The sequence below is a fragment of the Cebidichthys violaceus genome, unplaced genomic scaffold (assembly GCF_023349555.1).
Source record: "Cebidichthys violaceus isolate CVI_PGR_0920_01 unplaced genomic scaffold, fCebVio1.0.p SCAF_8, whole genome shotgun sequence".
Lineage (NCBI taxonomy): Eukaryota > Metazoa > Chordata > Actinopteri > Perciformes > Stichaeidae > Cebidichthys > Cebidichthys violaceus.
Genome location: NW_027176964.1, coordinates 15,002,656 through 15,022,240, shown reverse-complemented (window position 1 = coordinate 15,022,240; position 19,585 = coordinate 15,002,656). Strand labels below are relative to the sequence as shown.

Here is a 19,585-nt window from a genome sequence, read left to right as displayed (position 1 = left end):
ATTACATGATAGAAATAAATTATGTCGACGTTTAACTTCTGGGAGTTAAATGAACATTGAGAATTTTGTATACTGTGAACACTTTATTTTAATTTAGGAAATTAATCTGCACCCTATTTTGCTAATTAATCACTTGTCGATCAATTGAGGAGCTCTGGTGAACCTATATGTAAACTTTGTCTGTGTCATAGATGTAGACATAATACTTTTAATAAGCTAGAATGTATGTAATTTCATTTATGGTTGTTATTATCGCAAGTCTGACCCCTGCAAGAAGTGCATCAGCTGCTTCGTGTGTCGGACACGCCCACACAAACAGCGTGGGAAGGAGGGATAAGATTAGAAAATAGTTTTAATATTCATGTGGTGTATGAATTACATTATGATGGATTTGTCTAAGGTTTGATCTGATCTACACATGGGACTAAAGAGACTTGACCTGACTAGCAAACGGCACCCAGTGAATACAGTTAGCGTGTTTTTTTGCTGTTGTACGTGAGAGTCTGTGCTAGCAGCTCAGTTTATAAATAAATAATACATTTCTCATGTAGATTTATTCCAGAAATTAGCAAAATACAGTGTCAATAAGTCTGTTCATGTCTGTGGGTCACATATGTTGTTTTAAATCAAATTCACTTTACTTCACTCTAGCTGCAATTTGTAATACATTTTCAGCCGCAGAATAGTCAGTAAGTGATCCAGTGAGGTTGTAGGTGTGATTTGCATTATGAGCAATAATACATTTTTGTATTTAATATTCGTTTTGTGTTGTCAACATGCACTGTTTTTCATGCCATCTGTGCTGTTACAATGTAAATACTTTGACTGTTTAATCAAAAGACGACTGTGAGTTTGAAGACTTCGTGCTTCTGGCAGTTGAATCTGTAACTGTGGGCCAAAAGAGACCAGGCCTACCTTATTCTTCTTTTTTTTTCTTCTATTTGCTTCGACGATGATTTTTCTTAACCTTCAGCTAAATTTCTGAAAGATTAGAAATCGAATATAAACGGGAAGATGCTTAAATGCTTTCAAAATGCAACATGATAGCAGTAAAATGATTCCAGTGAGATGCAATATGATGAAAGCCTGAGGTCTGGGCTTTGAACTAAATATAAAGTGTAATGTGAGCTGTATCTCAGTTCAGCGAGCGGCGTTTCAGTCCTTTTCAGTGAGAACCACAGCGTTTAGTTTTTTCAAGGTCAGAAGGAGACACTGTTTGATCTTCGGTGTACTTTTGTGGCGATAAAACAAGATAATCTCTGTTTATTTGGTCCCAAAAGTTCCGCTCGGTGTCTAAACCTGAGACTTTGTGGCGATATCTGGACGCTGAGCATCTGTTCATGCTCACAAATGATGCTGTCAGTGTGTATAGAGTGCTGCAGGGATGATGTTTGTTGGCCAGCCTGGAAGTCAGCATCGTACTGGTTCCCTCGACAAAAATCCAATGGGATTGTGGGGGGTTCTTTTCTGGATTGTAATTGGATTATTCCATGTGTTGTTTGGGAACTGAAAAGTGCATGAATGCTGATTTCTGTTCAGTTTAGAGGACTCATTTCTGCTTCTCTGTTAGGCGGGTGTGGTGATGTTTTGATTGAATGGATGTGGGCAGGCCCCCGACAGACAAACAGGCTCTGCTGCAGTTTTCAACAGCTTTCTTGTCTTGTGACCAGTACTGCTTACTTCTCCATTTAGCACTCACAAGTTGACAAGTGAGTATTTGACGGGTTACACAGAATACATTAACACTGGGTAAGTAAAGTCAATTGGCTTAATGCGTGCACAGTGCTATATGTTGTGTGTTTCTGAACGGTAACTCTTGACTTCTTTGGGTGTTAATGGGCGACCACTGGGACGTTAATTCACCGTGGTCGTGGCACACAAATGGCTTTGAAAGCTCTCATTGTTTGACGACAGAGTAGCAGAACGTAATATTAACGGAGTTCCACGCGCGATGTCTTGCGTCTTTGTTTTGGCGTCTCAAAAGCTACCTTTGTGTGACCGTCCATTTGATTTTAAACGTACAACAGCGACTGACATTGTGCCCGGCAGCTGTGTGACATAGATTCACCGGTCGTATGGGCAAAAGTTCTCTCCCTGCAGCAATGCAGCCCTGCTGACCTTTTGGATGTGAAATATGTGACAAAAGAGCAAACATTGGTTGTCATGGTTGCATTGTGAATGCTGCCATGAAAATGAAGGGTTGCATGATAGTGGATGAGTGCCGTATCTAGCAGATGTCTTCAATATTCATTCTCTATACCTACTTATTCTCGTTCAGGCTCAATGGGGATGGTGGTTGGAGGTTGATGCATCTTCATTAATGTACACTTTTTGGACTGCGGTAAGAAACTACACACAAAACCCTTAATCACACTAACCACTGTTTTAATTATCAATCAATCTGCCATTCCTTTTGATCTGTCAAATCATTATTTGGTCTATAAAATGATTGAAAAGAGTGGAATAAAGCCAACAAGAATCCCCCAAAGCCCAGGGTGGGCCAACAGTTCATAGATCAACATGTACGGTTTACTATAATATTGAATGTGAAATACTCCGATTTTAGGAGCTGGGACCAGTAAACATTTGGCATTTATGATTAATGAATGACTTGGATGATAAATCCGTTGTTACTTATTCATTTTCTGTCAAACGATGTATCCGGTGTTCTTGGGAAAGATGATGCAATTAATCCGCTGCGTTTCCTCTCAAGTGTGCCCCATAGACGACGCACTGGACTCATAATTAGATACACAATGGCTTCAAAATAAAGTTTCGCCCATGACCTTTGCTTCGTAAATTAAGCACGATGGTAGACGCCCAGCACAATGATCCCTGGAGTGCTCTCCAAAGCCAAAACCTTACAATCTGCATCTCGAGTGCTGCCTCATGACCGTGCATTCTGTTGCCCGCTTCACGTAAACGTTCAATTATTTGCAGAGGTACAGGCAGCCACAATGGGGATGACTTATTGCTTGGGCTTACAGAGATGAGAGGTTACTTGAAACTTGTTTCTCTAAGAAGTGGAGAAGTGCTTTTTCAATCCAGGGTTGTTTTTTTTTTTTTTTTGTAGAATGGTCTTCTTTGATTGAGAGGTCTCTCAGGTTTAGGTTTAAATGCACTTCAGAGTCTCCGGCTCAATTCCTTCCCTGGATGTATTCACAGGGCCCTGAACTTTTCACAGAAGTGCTGTTCGCAAGGGAGAAGTGAGTTTTGTAACAAACAGGCATGATTTGAATTACTTTTAATAGGCTTACTGGAAGATTTTTTTTTTTTTTGTTTTCTTCTTGGATGCAGCTGCAGGTTTTGTTTTGTAGATAATGAGTGCTCAACCATGTGTCGTCAGTTTTCTATAAAAAAAATAATTTATTCCAACTGTTGTGTTTTGAAAGGTACCATGTAAACACGGGGGATTATTCAAAATGAGACGAAACACAAGAGATCATAATGAAATGCAAGCCATTGGTAAACCCAGTGCAATATATCAGTGCTACAACATGTAGCCAAACCGTGTGCTACAAGAGATAAAATGGTAACACTGAAATGATTTGGTGTTTCATTTATTATTCCATTTTAATTGTTTAATTAATTCATTTGTCAGCAAAAATGCCCAAAACTTTGCTGGTCCCAGCTACCCTCAAACACCATCATTTCTCCGTTTTCATCATTATCAATTTAATATTGACTGTTTGTTGGGCAAAACAAGCAATTTGAAGACGTCACCCTGGGCTTTGAGAAAGTCTAATGACCATTTCTTTTCACAATTTTTGACATTTTATAGACCAAACCATTAATTTATCGAGTCAACAGATTAATGGATAATGAAAACGATTAGTTGCAGCCCTACAGGACAGCAAACACGCATCACATGTCAGCACATCTAAGCCAGCAGTGTAACTAATTGTTGAGCAAAAATATGCAAAAGGAACAAGTGACATGAATGGGTAAATACAGTCTTGTGCTTAATTATATCCGCTGGAACGATGAAAAATATTTTCTCATAAATTACCATTTGAGAGGCTTATAGTTTAAGAAGTTATTTTGACAGAAGAGGAGCCTTGGTTTTAAAAGACGGTGTCAGGAAAAAATATAAATATTATTAAAATGCAAAACACTTAAGTCTACGATGATAATGAATTGTGCGTTGCTCTATCTATGTTCCTGTTATGGTCACAATAACCACCTAAACATCTCCTTGAAACCTCTGTATCATAAAGTATAAATAATTTAAATGGTGTTCTTGTGAAACCTATAACGGACACATTTATTCAAACTCATACATTATTTAGAACTTTGCTCTCCTACTCAGATTTGAACCAGCTGCTGAATATTACAGATGCTCACAAAGAACTAGTCCCTGTGAGATTTGCTGTCATTTTACCTCCCATGTGTCTCTCTCTTTTTTTTTTTTTTTTTTTAACGATTACTGAGGGCAACAGGAAGCCGCACATACAGTACAGATGCTGTTTGGAAAGCTGCAAACAAGGTACAACTGAGAAATTCTCTTTTCGTGAAACTTGACCTGGCAGCGCCTTGAAAGCACCAACAACAGCCTTCGTCGCCAGTAGACGGTTCTACCGTCACCTGACTTCATCACAAGGGGCAACAGTGCCTGTTAAATAAGGGGTGATGGGTTAGGACCACAGGGAGGGGGGGGGGGGGAGGGGCGATCAATAGCGACATGGAAAATATCAATTCATCTCTGCCTTTTGGTGATTTTTTTTTCTTTTTCCGCCAGCTGTGGTCTTTCTATTATTGATGAGTGTACAGTAGCAGCATTCAGATCAGGCTGACAGACGGGACTGAACGAACAGGCGCCATGCAGTCTATCACTCTTTCCTTCATGGAATCATTTTTCATAGAGTGTATTATATGCAGAAATACATACCAGGGTTAAAGGAGCGTTCATTTAGATTTTTGCACATTTTAGCACATTAACTAAGAACTTAATTGAGTACTGCAAACTGGCATCAAATGTCTGGGCAAATTTGTAAGATTAATTTACCTACTTAGCAGAGCAGATTTATTATGCCATTTGTTAAATAGAAAAAAAAAGGCTTTGAAGAAGCAGGACAGAGTCTACAGAGCCATGCTAAAGCTCTGTTGGACTGTTCTTACAGTGGGCACAGTGTTTGTAGGTTTACAGTGAATGAAGCCTTAGTTTTGTTTCAGCTTCAAACTCAGTGGCTCCGCTTTCCATTTGCCTGTCTGCCCCAAGATTACCACCTCTTCACATGTGATTATCAGAAGGCAATTAAAGGTGTGCAGTTATGAAGCAATAATCCGAGTCACCTATTTCCAAATATTGCAAATTTAACATAAATGAGATTTTATACCCTCACCTGTGGTCATGTGGACTGGGTCATGACCGAAAGAATTAGATCGCGGGTACAAGCGGCCGAAATGGGTTTCCTCAGGAGGGTGGCTGGCATCTCCCTTAGAGATAAAGGGTGAGAAGTTCGGTCATCCGTGAGGGACTCGGAGTAGAGCCGCTGCTCCTTCGCGTGGTACGGAGCCAGTCGAGGTGGTTTCAGGCATCTGGTGAGGATGCCACCTGGGCGGCATCCCTAGGGAGGTGTTCCAGGCACGACCGGCTGGGAGGAGACCCCGAGGGAGGCCCGGGACCAGGTGGAGGGACTATATCTCCAAACTGGTCCTGGGAGCGCCTCGGGATCCCCCCCCAGTCAGAGCTGGCTGATGTGGCACCGGGAAAGGGAAGTTTGGGGTCCACCTGCTGGAGCTGTTGCCCCCCGCGACCCGATCCCGGATAAGCGGACGAAGATGAAGATGAAGAGATTTTATGCTTTTCAAATTATCCACACACATTTTAAGTGCAATAAATTAAACCAGTAACTGCATTACTGTAAATATGAACTAACCTGTAAATACTGTAAGTGTCCCTCCTAAATCAATGAACCATGTAACCATTGCTACATTTGAGCTCACATTTTTGCATGCTCATTAGTCAAACATGAATGAACTGCATTTAGGCTCCTACAGCGGCGCTTTGAGCGTAACGCTAATGTCGGCATGTTGACGTCCTCATGCTAACATGTCCACTGCAGTCCAAACCATACAGTTCTGTTTGCATTCATTGTGTGCGTTCTACGGTGTGAACTGTAATTCATCACAGTTCACGTAATGCCTGCTTGCTTTTTTTTTTTTTTTGGTCAAAGTTGTGTAATGTACTGGACTCAGAACTTCATTATTCCAGTCGGAACAATAACACAAGTCTGACAACAACTGCAGACGCGATGGTCACTGTGAGGGAGCATCACTTTTGGAACTGGTTACTTTATCATTAACCTCACCCTCCTCTCTACCTCCCCATGTGCAGGCGTACTGGTGAAGCTGCCCAAAGCAGGGGAAGCAGGAAAGAGCTGTGTTTTCGGAGAACGGATCAGAGACGGGGGCAGAGTGAGAGAGAGAGAGAGAGAGAGAGAGAGAGAGAGGATCTGGCTGAACATCCCTCAGGATGAAGAAAAGCAGGAGTGCCCAGGGGGTTATACCAGGCGATGTAAGTACTGATTTTCCCAACCCTTTCTTTTGTGCAACCATGAATCCCTCCATGCATTCATTACACAGCCACTTGTGATTTCTTCTCATCCGAAATCCTGCTTCTCACCGCGAAAGTTTACGGCCTAATTCCGCAGTTTGCACAGTTGCTGTAAATTGTGTTTTAAATGTTTGCCTTCCCTCTGTTTCCACCCGAACGAAGATACAGTGAGCTCTAGTGGGAATACACTCAGGCGGCAAGGTGCAGTATGTCGGTGACTCATAAACAGATGACTGTACTGTACACAACAGACCGCTATCCAGCAGGACGCGCCGCAGAGAGCGAGGTGTGTGTGTGTGTGTGTGTGTGTGTGTGTGTGTGTGTGTTTTATAACAGAGACGTGGGGTAGAGGGACAGTGTGTTGTGTGTGTGTCTGTGCATGAGAGAGAGAGAGAGAGAGAGAGAGAGAGAGAGATTTAGGAAGATCACAGAGACAGAGAGTTGAGGAGTGATGCAGAGTTTAGAAGGAGGCTGACCGGTGAGAGGAGGAACGGTGTTAGAAGACAGTTCACACCAGGACACATTTAGGGCATGGACTGAGTGGAAACACGGATAAGAGGAGGAAGGACGGAGGAAGGCCCATCTGTTTCTCCTCTACGCCACCGGTGTTTATGACTGGACCGACAGCCGGATCATTTACGTTGATGTTGTCCAACAGGAGCTCAGAGGCCAAGCTGCATCCGGGATGATGGAGGTTTGTCCTGCTGTGACTGGCCTCCGTCACCCTCCGTCACCCCCCCCTAGAATTCCCGACTTCCCGAATATTTATGATCATGCAAAAATATAGTAAAACTCGTATATATATCAGAGTTATTTTTTCCACCTTTTTAATAGAGGAAATTAGTGACTCATGCTGATTTTTACTTGCATACCAGTTGTGATTTCGGCAATGGCACATTTTTCTAAACGAAAACCTTTATTTAAAGCACCTAAAATGCTTCTTACAATATACTGGCAGGGATGATTATGCAGGCTTTTTTAATGTTTAAAATGTTCCTCTATTTCAGTGCACTTAAATAGATGGTCATTCTATTTTCAGCAGCTTACATGCTGCTCAATAGTTCCTGTTGTACATCCCAAACCTAAAGATATACTGTATGTGAGGCACTGTAATAGCACCAGACAAGAACAGTACCTGTGTGTCTGTCAGCATTTAATTTAATTATTTTTTTGTTTATTGACAACATTGTAATAATTTCTTTTTAATACGAAAAACACGTCCGACTTTATTTGGAATAGAATAATTAGGTCCTGGACATATTTCTATCAATGTTATTGGTGTTTACACAGTTTAACATCATCAACAGGCATTCAATGTCTGACATGAAGATATATATTTTAAAATACAACCTGAATCGTATGAACAAATAATTGAAATCTGACAGCAGACGAGGTAAAAAAAAAAGTAACAACGTTAAAATAAATCCTAGAAAAAGACAATGTTTGTGTGACATAATTCAAGATGTAAATATCAATGAATTAGTAGTTCAATTATTATATTTTATCATGGTTTTAGAAGACTTTTCTTTATTTCACAGAAAAGTCAAATATGATTCTGTAAAGACATCGGCTGTCCTTCACCTCAACATCCTTGAGTGTCCGTCTCCCACCGTTCACTCCTCGTTTCCTTGGCTCCTAGATTCAATAATTCAGGCACCACATCAAGCCATGCTGTTAGAGCGTCACTGCTAGAGCTGTCTCATTTATACCACCTTCTTCAAAAAGGCTTTTTGGATGTATCCCAGAGAACACTGGAGTTGTTTAGACACGGCGGCCAAGAGAGGCCTTTCATCTTCATCGAGGAAAACACCCACTCTGCCTCTGTTTGACACTGGAGATGCACTACCTCCGTTTCAGACTCATTGTTTTACCTTTCATGTCCTTTTTTACGACCATGTTCCGGTACATCTGATAAATCCAGGTTTCTAAATTTACTGTTTGTTTTGAATTCTAAAATTATCAACGTCCTTATCCTACTCCTGGCTTTTACACAGGCGTACACTCAAAGTGAATCGGCAGTATGTCCTCTTCCAAGTGCTATTTGGTCCGCAGGCGTGGAATCGATGAGGAACTAGAATTACATCTCCAGAAGTCAAAGGTGCAATCAATATGCAATTGATAAATAATTTGATAGTGGAATTTACAGCAATGTCACTGTGACATATTGACAAGAGACTATTTAGGTCTCTGATTTATAAAGTTTGTTTGACGAAAGTGATCGTGTGAGAAGAAGCGCTCCCAGAACAGAGTCGTTGGAGTCGTGTTTTGCCAGATTTAATTTTCACCCTTTTTTTTTTTTTTTTTTCTCCCCTGGACAGGAAGAATCTGTCCTAAACAGACAGCAACAATAAATCAGACAAATTGCATTTCCTAGAATGGGCGGAGGAGTCCGCAGAGCTGTGTTTACGGACAATCAGAAATCAGGAAGGCAGACTCCTGCCTCTTTTTTTGTGTTTTTTTTCGCTACTGTTCACTCCGTCTTCCCCTCTCTCATTCACTATCTCTCTGTCCCTGCTCCACATTAGTCAGTTTACTGTCATTCATGTTGCTTCTTTGCTTCCTAAACAGTGTGTCACGGTGAATAGCGTTTGTCACTTCCCCTGGAAAGAGGAGGTGGGATGTCTTCCTCTTTCTTTCTGCTGTCTTCTCTCTCTCTTTAATTGTTAGGTCACTGCTAGCTCTCATGTAGCATCACTCTGTCTCACTTCATTCACTCACTCAATGATTTTAATTTTAGGCCTTTTTCCTTCTGACCTTCATTTGTCGGATCATTTTTCGATCCTCAGAGAAGGTTCTCTCTGTCCTCACCGATGAGCCAATTTGGACATGAACGGTGTACTTTTAAATTTAAAGAGGACATTTTAATGGGAGCGGATGACACTACTGGCAGCCCCTTGGAGAGATGGAACTTAGTTACAGGTTTTTGGATGCATCAAGTCAACAAGACAAATGGGAAAGTGCTTTCACAGACATTACCTCGAGTTATGGGAAATGTTTTCTAATGAGAGAAACTGATAAGTAGATTAATTTGTTAAAATAATCTATAACCTTGGTACCTACTGAAGCTAGACCAATAGATATGCCAGGACCCGTTTGTCGGCCAATATAAGCTCATTACAGATATATCAATACTGGTGTATATGTTGGCCAATAATTAATACGAAAAATGCAGTACAGAAATGCCGTCATCATAACATAGTGTGTCCACCGTACAGAGCACTGATTTTTCAAATGTAAAATGTCCTGCTTTGAAATCTGAGTCTTTAAAATAAACAATCTGCCAATATTTTTGATTTTTCCATATTAGCAGTTTGAGCGCGTGCGGGCTCGGTCTCATCAAGTTCTGATTAGCTGTCCGTTGTGGCGTCGCTCTTTCTCCCGTTGACCTCTTCCTCTCACACTCAACTTCTTTGTCTGGTCTGCTTCGTCCCCGGAACACCAAATAGACAAACGTTTTCTTGTTAATCAAAGCCGTGTTCCAGGAATTCCTGGGTTCTCCATTTCTCCCTCGGCATCATTGTGCCTCCCCAGTTCATCTGGAGCCTGTCGGCGGGTTTCATTTACACTCGGTGAACATAAAGTGGAGAGTGATGTATGCAGAATGAGCTCTGGCACACCGCCTCTTTCCTCAGTGCCCTGGTTTGTTTACGACCCGTCATCACAGCGAAGCACCCAGGGCTCCTTGCCGAAAACCTCACACTCGACCAGACACATTAAACCCACAATTTATATTCAGCGCTGCTTAATAAATATGTCAATTGGCCTGAAATAAGCTTTGATCAAACGGTTGTTTTTTCTCTTTGTAGTGAAGAGCATAAAAGCATAAATGTAGGCGATACATACGGTACGGCACTCTGGTAAATCAGGAACACCAGTGCTGTAGTGTCGCTGCTTGCAGCTTTTTCAAGATCTGCTCATACAAACAGCAACAAATTGTCATTTTTGTCTTATTTCCGATAAGGACCCGTCTGTGGGACAATTTCTCACCGGCAGCACACTCGGGGTAGAATCGTGCAAAGTCCACAGGCGGTTTTCTGGCAACCTGCAGCTGCCTCCCTTGTCGTGGCGACAGGTGGAAAAGGAGAGGGACCGGGTCAGGCCGCTGACACCTGAAGAAGATCCAGTGACCCGGACCAGACCCACAAGTCTGCCCATCTCCTCTCTGCCCCGCATCGACATCACGCAGGCGGACCCTGACAGGTAAGGCTCAGCAAGACGAACCAAAGACGATCGTCTCACAGATGCAATGTTTATGATGCAGTTTGGATATAGAAGTAATGCCACAGTGTGTGTAATTCATATGATATACCCATTTATTTCATGGTCATTTGCTGTTTTTCTGCAGTTCTCAGCTTTTTGTTCTTATTTTTTGGAGAACTATGTTCATTTTTTACAAATCACGTTGTATGTTTGGTAACAGTGGGGAAGCTGGTGTTTTCTCCCATCTACCTCCAACATTAGATTTGCAAATGAGCAGCAAAGTTGGCATTTCCATTTTTTTATTTTGGTTCATCTCAGTGTTTTCAACACCTTATTTTCTTACTTCAAGTTTTTTTTTTCTTACAGTCATAACTGTAACCCTGTGACCCAGAGAAGAACACAAATGTTGCTCATTTCTAAGGCATCAGATGGTGCAAAAATAATTTGGCAGTCATTGAATACACTGCTGTTGTGAGGCAGAATACTCTGGGCTGCTGTTGGTAGAATTCATGTAAGCAAAATGTTTTTTATGATGGCTACTACTTCACTTTATTGAATGGCAATTTGCCACATAACCCCTTATTCTTTTGAACCTCTATGACTCACCCCACTAAAACCGATTATTATGGGCTCCCTTCAGAGATGTATTGTCAGTTGCTTTCATCTCTATAACTCTCGTACTCTGCTCTACTGCCTTCTTAGAAGCACGGGTTGCATTTATCTGGATTAAAGGTCGGGAGCTGGGAAACCTTTGCTGTGTTTATTGCACGTCACCGTGGACTCTCCACGACTTTTAGTGTCATTTTCCAGCTGTTATTGATCAGCTTGTTGATGACGTTGTTTTGGATTTTGAGTTGCATTATTAATATTGCAGGGGAGGGGGCATCCATGAGATTTATACCAAATCGAGTTAATCACAAACACAGAGTCATATTCTTCGGAGTATTTGAGGGAATATTTGTAAGCACAGTATCGTAAATTTGATATCTGGGAAGGAGAATTCTTTTTTTTTTTGGATTACGTCTTTTTGGCATCTGATTACAACGCAATAACTCCTTGTTCTATTTTTTTTATAACATAAAACCAGTGAGGCTCTTGATAGTTTTTTCCAAACGGTGTTATTTCAACCGTTTCTGTGGAAAGGAGACCCTCTTGCATCAGGTTGTAACACAGCTGCATTAATGGAAGTCAGTGAAGAGAGCGGGGGGCTCAGGTCGGACCAGGCAGACTCACGCTGCGCTCACGCTGTCAATTCTGGCCAGAAACGGTCACCACACAGCTCACCCAGATGCTTTCGCAAGCGGGTGGTAAACAAGCATCCCCGTCGATACAGGCGCTTCACCGTGGCGAATACCTGGTAAGAATTTGGTCGGTGTGTTTGTGTGAGAGGACGAGAGAGAGAGAGAGAGAGAGAGAGAGAGCTGTTGTTTCACTCCCGTTTCTCTCTCTTTGTCAATTCTTTTTATTTATTGTATTTCGATAGAGCTACAGCAGGTGCATGGTTATTGAGATTTATTCATGAACTCACACAGACCCTTATTTAGCGGTAGTTTGTTTCAAGTTGCCAAAAATGTCCCTGCTCCAGGGTGAGTTAGAGTTTAGGAGAGTCATTAATCAAAGAGATTGAGGTGGTATGTAAAACACTGGCAACAGACGTTGCCAATAACATAAGTGTTTGGCGATGATAATTGTCTGCAGTTTCCCACATATCTGAAGTCCAGTCCAGTGTAGTGTATTTATAGAGCCAAAAATCATGTTTATCGCAGAGGGATTTACAATATATACAAGATACAACAAGCTCCATCTTTAAAACCTTCAGATAATGAACTCTAAAGACTAAGAAAAGGAAAGATAAAATCTCTGAAAAACCTCAGGATAAGCAACAGATGGTGAACAGATATACAATAGATGATGTGCAGTTTACACAGGAGCAGCAGCAGCAGCAGCAGTAGATTTAAATTAGGTTGGAATTTTTACAAAATCTAATTGAGAATCTTTGTGCTGCTTTCTGGGCACACGGCGTTACAGTGCTGCTCTTCTTTATGTGTTGAAATGTTCGAAGGATGAGGACGTTGTTTCATCATAAAATGTTTCCGTCGTTGAAATGATGAAAAGTACAAGCTGAATCAGAGCAGATTGCCGAGGGTTTTCCTCTGGGGTGAGCTTTACTCAATGTCGAGATGAAATGAAAAATGCCCTTTTAACCCTTTGTGCACCTGTTCAACACTATATACCAAAAATAAATCCATTTTTTCATAGTTTTCTATCAAAATCCAATCACTTCTTTCCTTTTTTTTTTTTTTAAAGAAAATATGAAGTGTGCTTACATGAGCTGGTATCAACCAATAATATTATGACAATCAATCCATCTGCAGCCTTTAGTGACGCAGGAGGTGCGTGTGGCGCCACAGTCCTCCGTCGCTTTGTATCACGCCACATTCGAAAACCGCTTAATTTACTGGATCTGGTGTGTGCAGTCTGGAGTTTTTTAAACATTTACCATAGAGCTGTGGTCTTGGTTCAGAAAGTGAGCCTGTTTCTTTCTTCTTTTTTTTTTCCCCTTCTCTGTCTCCACTTCTCTGTCTGGTCTGGTTCTTCTCTTCCAAATGTCACCGTGTCAGTCACACTGTCGGGGAGGTTTGCTTTCTGCCTCTAGAGATGAATGAACCCAACTGATGTGGACATGCAATATATAAACACTGACATGGTGTTAAATTAACGCTGAATGAATTACACACCGTCTGCTGCCAGAACCACGACGTTATGTTATTTAGATTTTAAAGGATGGCAGTCTGACAAAGACGTGAAGTCCTGTCCGTAAATGAAGACATTCATCGCTAACAGCCGGGCTTTTCTACCCTTTTATAGGTAACACGACTCTTGCATCTCTTCGCATGGTGTTGGACTGTTTTTATCTCTCGACAACATCTTGGAAACCTTGTCCCACACCCCTCTACCCTACTAACAGTCTGCGGTCTCGCAGTATTCTCTTGTGAGACTCTGATAATGCTGTTTTGATTCTTAATAGAAGAAAAAAAAATCAAGCTTTTGTGATTTGGCTCGATCATTTTCAAAGTACTTACTTGGTTTGTCTGAAATTGTGATGATTGTGAGCTTAAATAGACGTGACCTGAAGGCCACAGGTTATGCAAACAGATGATTTTATTCCAATTGTCAATATTACTTAAAATCTGGATTTTCCACTTTTATACCGCCCTTTTCCCTGTAAACCTAGGTGCATATGCGTTCATAGGACATCACAGGTAGCCAATCGAAGGGCGATTTGGATGATGAACGCACTGACTAATCTGCAGTGGCTTAATATAGAGGGGGGGGAAAAGGACAGGCGGTCAGATAAACAGAGCAACTGCGAGCGTTCCAGCCCAGATCTGTCTGTTGGCGTCTGCCAAGCCTACGTTATTCCAGCACGTGGCCTGTTACTGCACAGAAACGGGGTCTGTCAGTGCGGTGTGTGTGTGTGTGAGTGTGTGAGTGTGTGTGTGAGCGAGCAGCCACAGTAGCGGTGCTTTTTTGTTGCCTGATGAAACCGGAGGAGGTGAAAGAGAGATAAGAATGCCGCGGAGGTCCCCTAGGTGCAGGGTTGGGCACTTTGACTTCAGCGAGGAAGTGGTCAGTGGAGCCCACCTCTCGGCTCCCAGGTGACTTTTTTTTTTTTTTTTTGTCTTTTTATTCTTCTTTCTTGAAAATATTTGAATGAGCTAAAACTCTTCATCTAGACTGTCTCTTTGAGTGTTTCGAGCCTCTCTGTCTTTCTTTCCTCTCCGATTGTGTCTACATGTTTGAGAATGATTGATGATCGGCATTGGTGGAATTTGAGCTTTACAGTACATTTACCAAAAGAAATTCTTTCCAAAAAGAAGTGTGTTATGACCATTTATTGTAGCAGGTCGTTGCTGTGAGTGTACAGTATCTAGGATCAGGGTCTGCAGAATACTGTGGTTTCCTGCTTGGGTCAGATGAAGAGACTTAATCGCTGTAGGTGAAGCATGCTGGTAATGCTGTGTGAAGTTGGGATTTGGATGACGCAAAGGGCAACACGGATGACGTTTATCGCTTTTGCCTTTTGCGTAATCAGTGTTTGCACATTTCACATTAAGCTGAGCTTTACTGGCAGAGGTGTGGGACTGAGAGCGTCTCCGTGGGATGGATATGTGGCCGTTTTAATCCCACATGTCGCATTGAAATGTGGGGCAAACGGCTAAGTGATCTTAGGGACAGTTGGTCCATTACGAAATAGATTTTAGAGAAGTTCGACGGAGCACTGAGTGTGTCGAAAGCATGCGGACACTTCTCTACCGCAACCGAAATAAAGAGTGAAACGTTAACGCGTCTTATATTATCCAAGCTAAACTCAGGATTTAGCGAGGGCGATTCATGATTTGTGGCATCTGTTATTCCCGCGGGGAATTGATACTTTGACCTTTCACTCTTAACTCCGTCCGACCTGATCGTCTGGTTACACAATAACTTGTCCTCTCCTCCTGCACCCAAACCATGACGACTAAACAGATTATATCCCCTCCGCAGCTGAGGCGGGTTTTCTCTGTGGCATCAGTGAACATGCTGGGTAGCCTGTAGATGCTGGCATTAAGTTTACACTTTGTATTAAACCGACTGCTTGCTGGTTTGCTTGTGCTCTGAGGATTTTGTCGTGTCTTAATAAGTTCTCTGATAGGATTTCTATAATTGCATATTTTTCAATTCAACTGTGTATGTTGGGTTTTTCTTCAAGGCCAGGAACAAAAAAAATTGGAAATTAGCTTAGGTTTTAAACTATTTGATTAAATATTGCATCAGACATCTCGTGTTTTTCTTTATTTCATTCTGATTTGATTTATTTGTCAAGGACCTTGTAGGAAAACATAAATCTCAAGCACTGAGAGGAGATGCTTGTTCCAGATTAAACTACTCTACTTACTTACCATCTGCGCTCCCCGAGCAGGTAGATACAAGCACTACCGCATCCAGAAGATCCATTGGATTTGGTTGAGTGTATCTGTCATTGTAAAAATACATAAGGCTGAATTAAAAAAAACAAAACAGCGCTTTACTTACTTGTTGCTCCTGAGTGGGGGGGGGAAATGAGTGGACAGACGGTATTCCAGTGAGCTGCAGAGCAGAGCAGCAGTTTACAATAAAACTACCCCTCCTTTCACTGACCAGCAAAGCATACTTATTTAATGAGCACAATAGTTTGGTTTGTAGGCCGTGGACGGATGGGTGAGTAGTCATTCTGGGGTTTATGCAACCATCTCTTTCCTGGATGGGATTTGTGAACACGTTGCGCAAGCCAGTACTTAGTGGCAGCTTATTGAAAGTACTTAGTACATAATGACGACGATGGTTTGGTTAGGCAGTGATTGATTATTAGATTGATGATCGAATTTGAACTGATTGCTGTTGTTAATCTCTGTCTTCTCTTAGCTTTGAAGGGGAAAATGGTCCATCGCTGTGCTGCAGTCCTTCAGACCTGCAGGCATCCCCGGGTTCAGGTCTGGTTCTACACCCCAACGTGGCGGGCCATGGCCAGCGCCGGGAGTCCTTCCTGTACCGCTCCGACAGCGACTACGAACTTTCGCCGAAGTCCTTGTCTCGGAACTCTTCCATTGTTGGAGAACTGTGAGTCGGTAGAGGGCTGGGCAATGTGGCCGAAATGTTCCGTCCCGATGTACGTCATGTCAATGACCAAATGTATCACGATATAGCATGTTTTCTGGTGGTTTAATAAATAGTCGACATGAAAAGCTTACTTTTGTACGAACCTGTGTCAATTACATACTTGACAAATGAAAAGTATTGAGTATTTTCTAATTTACATAACGGTTCAAGTGAAATTAGAGAGAAAACATGAATAAATATTGGCCTCATCTAGCTGACAGTAAATGTAATATGAGTCAAAAATGGCTGATGAATGTATTTTACAGGACAGGTGGCAGATAATAAGAGCTCTTTTTTTTTACCTTTCTTCCCAGCTTTGGTCTCACATGTAAGCTAAGCATCGTCCAAATGATTTGCATTTCGCTGCAACGCAGTTTGGCCGCTGTTTTTCTGACATTGCGTTAGAATATATATAGAAATATATAAACAATAGACCTTTTAATATCATTTTGACAACACATATCATCCAATTGTCCAGCCCTTAGTTGAAAAATTGCGAAACACTTTTGTTATGTTAAATTCACTATGTTCAACAGTGTATTTTTCGGTCTTTAATAGTTTTCACATCCCATTTCAGGCATGGAGAGGACATGATTGTGACTCCATTTGCTCAGGTAAGAGCTGATGTTATTCATTCATTATGTTTTGCTAGGTAACATTGTTTTTGGCAAACTCATTTTTCCCCAAAGGCTAAGATGAAAGAAAAGTAAGTAACACTTAGGTGTGATTATCCTCTCTGCCCCCTGGTGGCCTTAAGTAGGCATGGCTACCTCATTTAGACGGAACAACTTGAACAGAACAGGTCATTTTAACTTCCTGCTCTCTGATTGTTGCAATTAGCTCCAAACAACCATAATTTCATGTGATGATTTAAACTTTGGTGGATAGTAGATACTCTCTGCTGCTGGTCATAAGGCGCACTATTTCAGATTGCATTCTAATGAATGCAGCAGTTATTGTTTCCCACCTTGTTATAACATATTAAAGAGAAAATCCAGGTTTATGAACATGCTGACGTTCACCTATTGCACATCAGTAATGCCTGAAGGTTAAGAATCGATTTGGATGGGTGTGACTAGCACCATTCATTATCGAGAGACAGTCACTGCTAATCAACGCTTTTAAATGACCCGGATAAACCACTAAGTCAGTCAGTCTGCAGCTGCATTTCTATGCAAAAGAAAATGTGTTAAAAAAAAATTGTGTTTTTGGAGTAGCCGTCACATTATCACAACCCTCCAGCCTCCTGTGAGTGCCAAATTGTAACCTGTAATATTTCTATATACCTTTTCATGCTGATATTTCTGCTACTTCAACCCAGCCTTTGCCACTTGTGGACTTCTTCTTCTCATTCCTTTTTTTAAATCGATTTATTTATTTTTTTTCTAGGTTCTGGCAAGCCTTCGGACTGTCAGGAACAATTTCACCACCTTAACAAATGTACAGTGTGCATCCAATAAGTAAGTCATATCCTCATGTTATTCTAGTATCTGCTTGTGTTTGGGAGAGTGACTACATGCTGCACAATGTCTTCAAATATGCAATGAAGGTTTTTGTACCAGGGGCTTTTTGTAATTTCCGAGCTGATAGAAATTATTATTTATTTTTTTTTAGGAAATCTTTATGCCGATTTTTAGCTTTCACGAATATGTTTAGAGGCTATAATTCAAAATGCCAACATGTCTCACTTGGGGGCGCTATTGTCTCATGAAGGAAGCACTCAAGTTAAACCAAGTGTAGATTCACACATACAGAGAGATTTGGTGCTTTTGGTGCAAAAGCTGGTTTGCAGCAGCATTGAGTGACATTTTATCTTTTGCTGGAAGAGGGGTTTACTTCATCTCATATGTGCATGAAGGCTCCCTCTGATCACTGAACCAGGTCAGTGGCTGCAGTTGCATCAGGTTTGCCAGAGGTCCATGTAACCTCAGAGAGAGGTCACTATGAGCCAAAACTGAATTTGACACAACGATGTCACGTGGAAGAGAACCTGACCTACGTCCAATTCAGAGAAACCGACGGAGCATCTGTTCCGTGTTTGTGCTGTGGCAACAATGACTGCTGCTTTAACCAAATCACACTGTAAAAAAAGTATATTTTGAACAGTTTCTGGCTTGTTTCTCTCTGGTTGCAGGAGGTCTCCTGCTGCGAATCAGCCTTCTCTCACCAAAGTCTGTCTGTCAGGTGAGTCCTGTCATAAGCCTTCCACAAGCAATGCATTGCATTGTTTTTATTGTGGTAGTTGTTATACATTTTAAGAAATCAAAAGTCAAGTTTGGCTGTTGGAATATTTGAAAGACACAATAGAATAAAAGACAGTCCACTCATGTGAATCCTCATATGTGCAGGAATAGATCATTTACACCTCCAGCACCAACTGTGTTATCTTTGAGCGTTTTCACACATGCAAATGGAAGCTGCGATCTTTTGAGTTTTCGATTAAGGAACCCGTGACATGTCAAAAATTCCCATGCACCGAAGGAAAGACAGGGTGAGAACCATGTAAGGAAATTCAATGCTTGTGATTCAGATGAGGTGGATGTGAAGGAGAGAGAAAGGGCGGGTGAAAGAAAGGGAGGTGGGGTATATTGGTTCCTGCTGCACTGGTTCTTCAAGCGTGATTGACGTCAGAGCGGGTGCTCTCCACTTCCCATCAGCACAGATGGGCCGATGGGAGTGTCCCCGCAGCAGGAAAAAATACAAGACAACTGCGAGTCTTATTGTCCTTCCTCCTCCTCCTCACTTCTCACAAACCTTGACCTTTTGCGGAGTAATCTGTGACGTGCGAAACCGTCTTGTTATTGACATGGCGAAAATGAAATGAGAAAAACAAGTATGATGAACTCGACTTTAGATTGCTTTGAAACCTCTTAGACACAGTACACTGGTGTGTCTAAATTAGCATCCTACTCTAGTTTCACCATAGAATATCACCGGCGTCCTCTTTTCCTGAGCACACAAAGAACATTCAGTGCACCTGCCACTACAGTAAATAATGGTAATTGTTCAGGAGGAGGCTAGAACAATTAACAATATCGCGAGGAAAGATGCCCTCATATCCTCCCCCTGTGCTGCTTTCTGTCTCGTTCTTCGTCAACTCTTTGACCGGAAAAGGAGAACAGATTTTTCCTGTTTTGCGTCTGTGTTTAG

The 19,585-nt window shown here is 41.7% G+C and overlaps 1 protein-coding gene across 7 annotated transcripts in view; it reads left to right on the top strand.

Annotated features, from left to right (window-relative positions):
- Positions 1-19,585, top strand: part of LOC137866233 (3',5'-cyclic-AMP phosphodiesterase 4B-like) — a 47,324-nt gene that overhangs the window by 6,577 nt on the left and 21,162 nt on the right. For 2 of the 7 annotated variants that reach the window (XM_068702000.1, XM_068702001.1), the window contains exons 3-8: positions 6,338-6,517; positions 10,518-10,756; positions 16,202-16,396; positions 17,013-17,049; positions 17,825-17,895; positions 18,570-18,619. In XM_068702000.1, the coding sequence (XP_068558101.1) occupies positions 6,476-6,517; positions 10,518-10,756; positions 16,202-16,396; positions 17,013-17,049; positions 17,825-17,895; positions 18,570-18,619 (634 nt within the window). In that variant the 5' untranslated portion in view covers positions 6,338-6,475. Of the gene's footprint in view, positions 1-1,667; positions 1,750-2,278; positions 2,342-6,337; positions 6,518-6,784; positions 7,251-10,517; positions 10,757-14,110; positions 14,416-16,201; positions 16,397-17,012; positions 17,050-17,824; positions 17,896-18,569; positions 18,620-19,585 lie in introns of those variants that run through there. The other 5 variants (XM_068702005.1, XM_068702003.1, XM_068702004.1 and 2 more) reach the window with 5 other exon arrangements.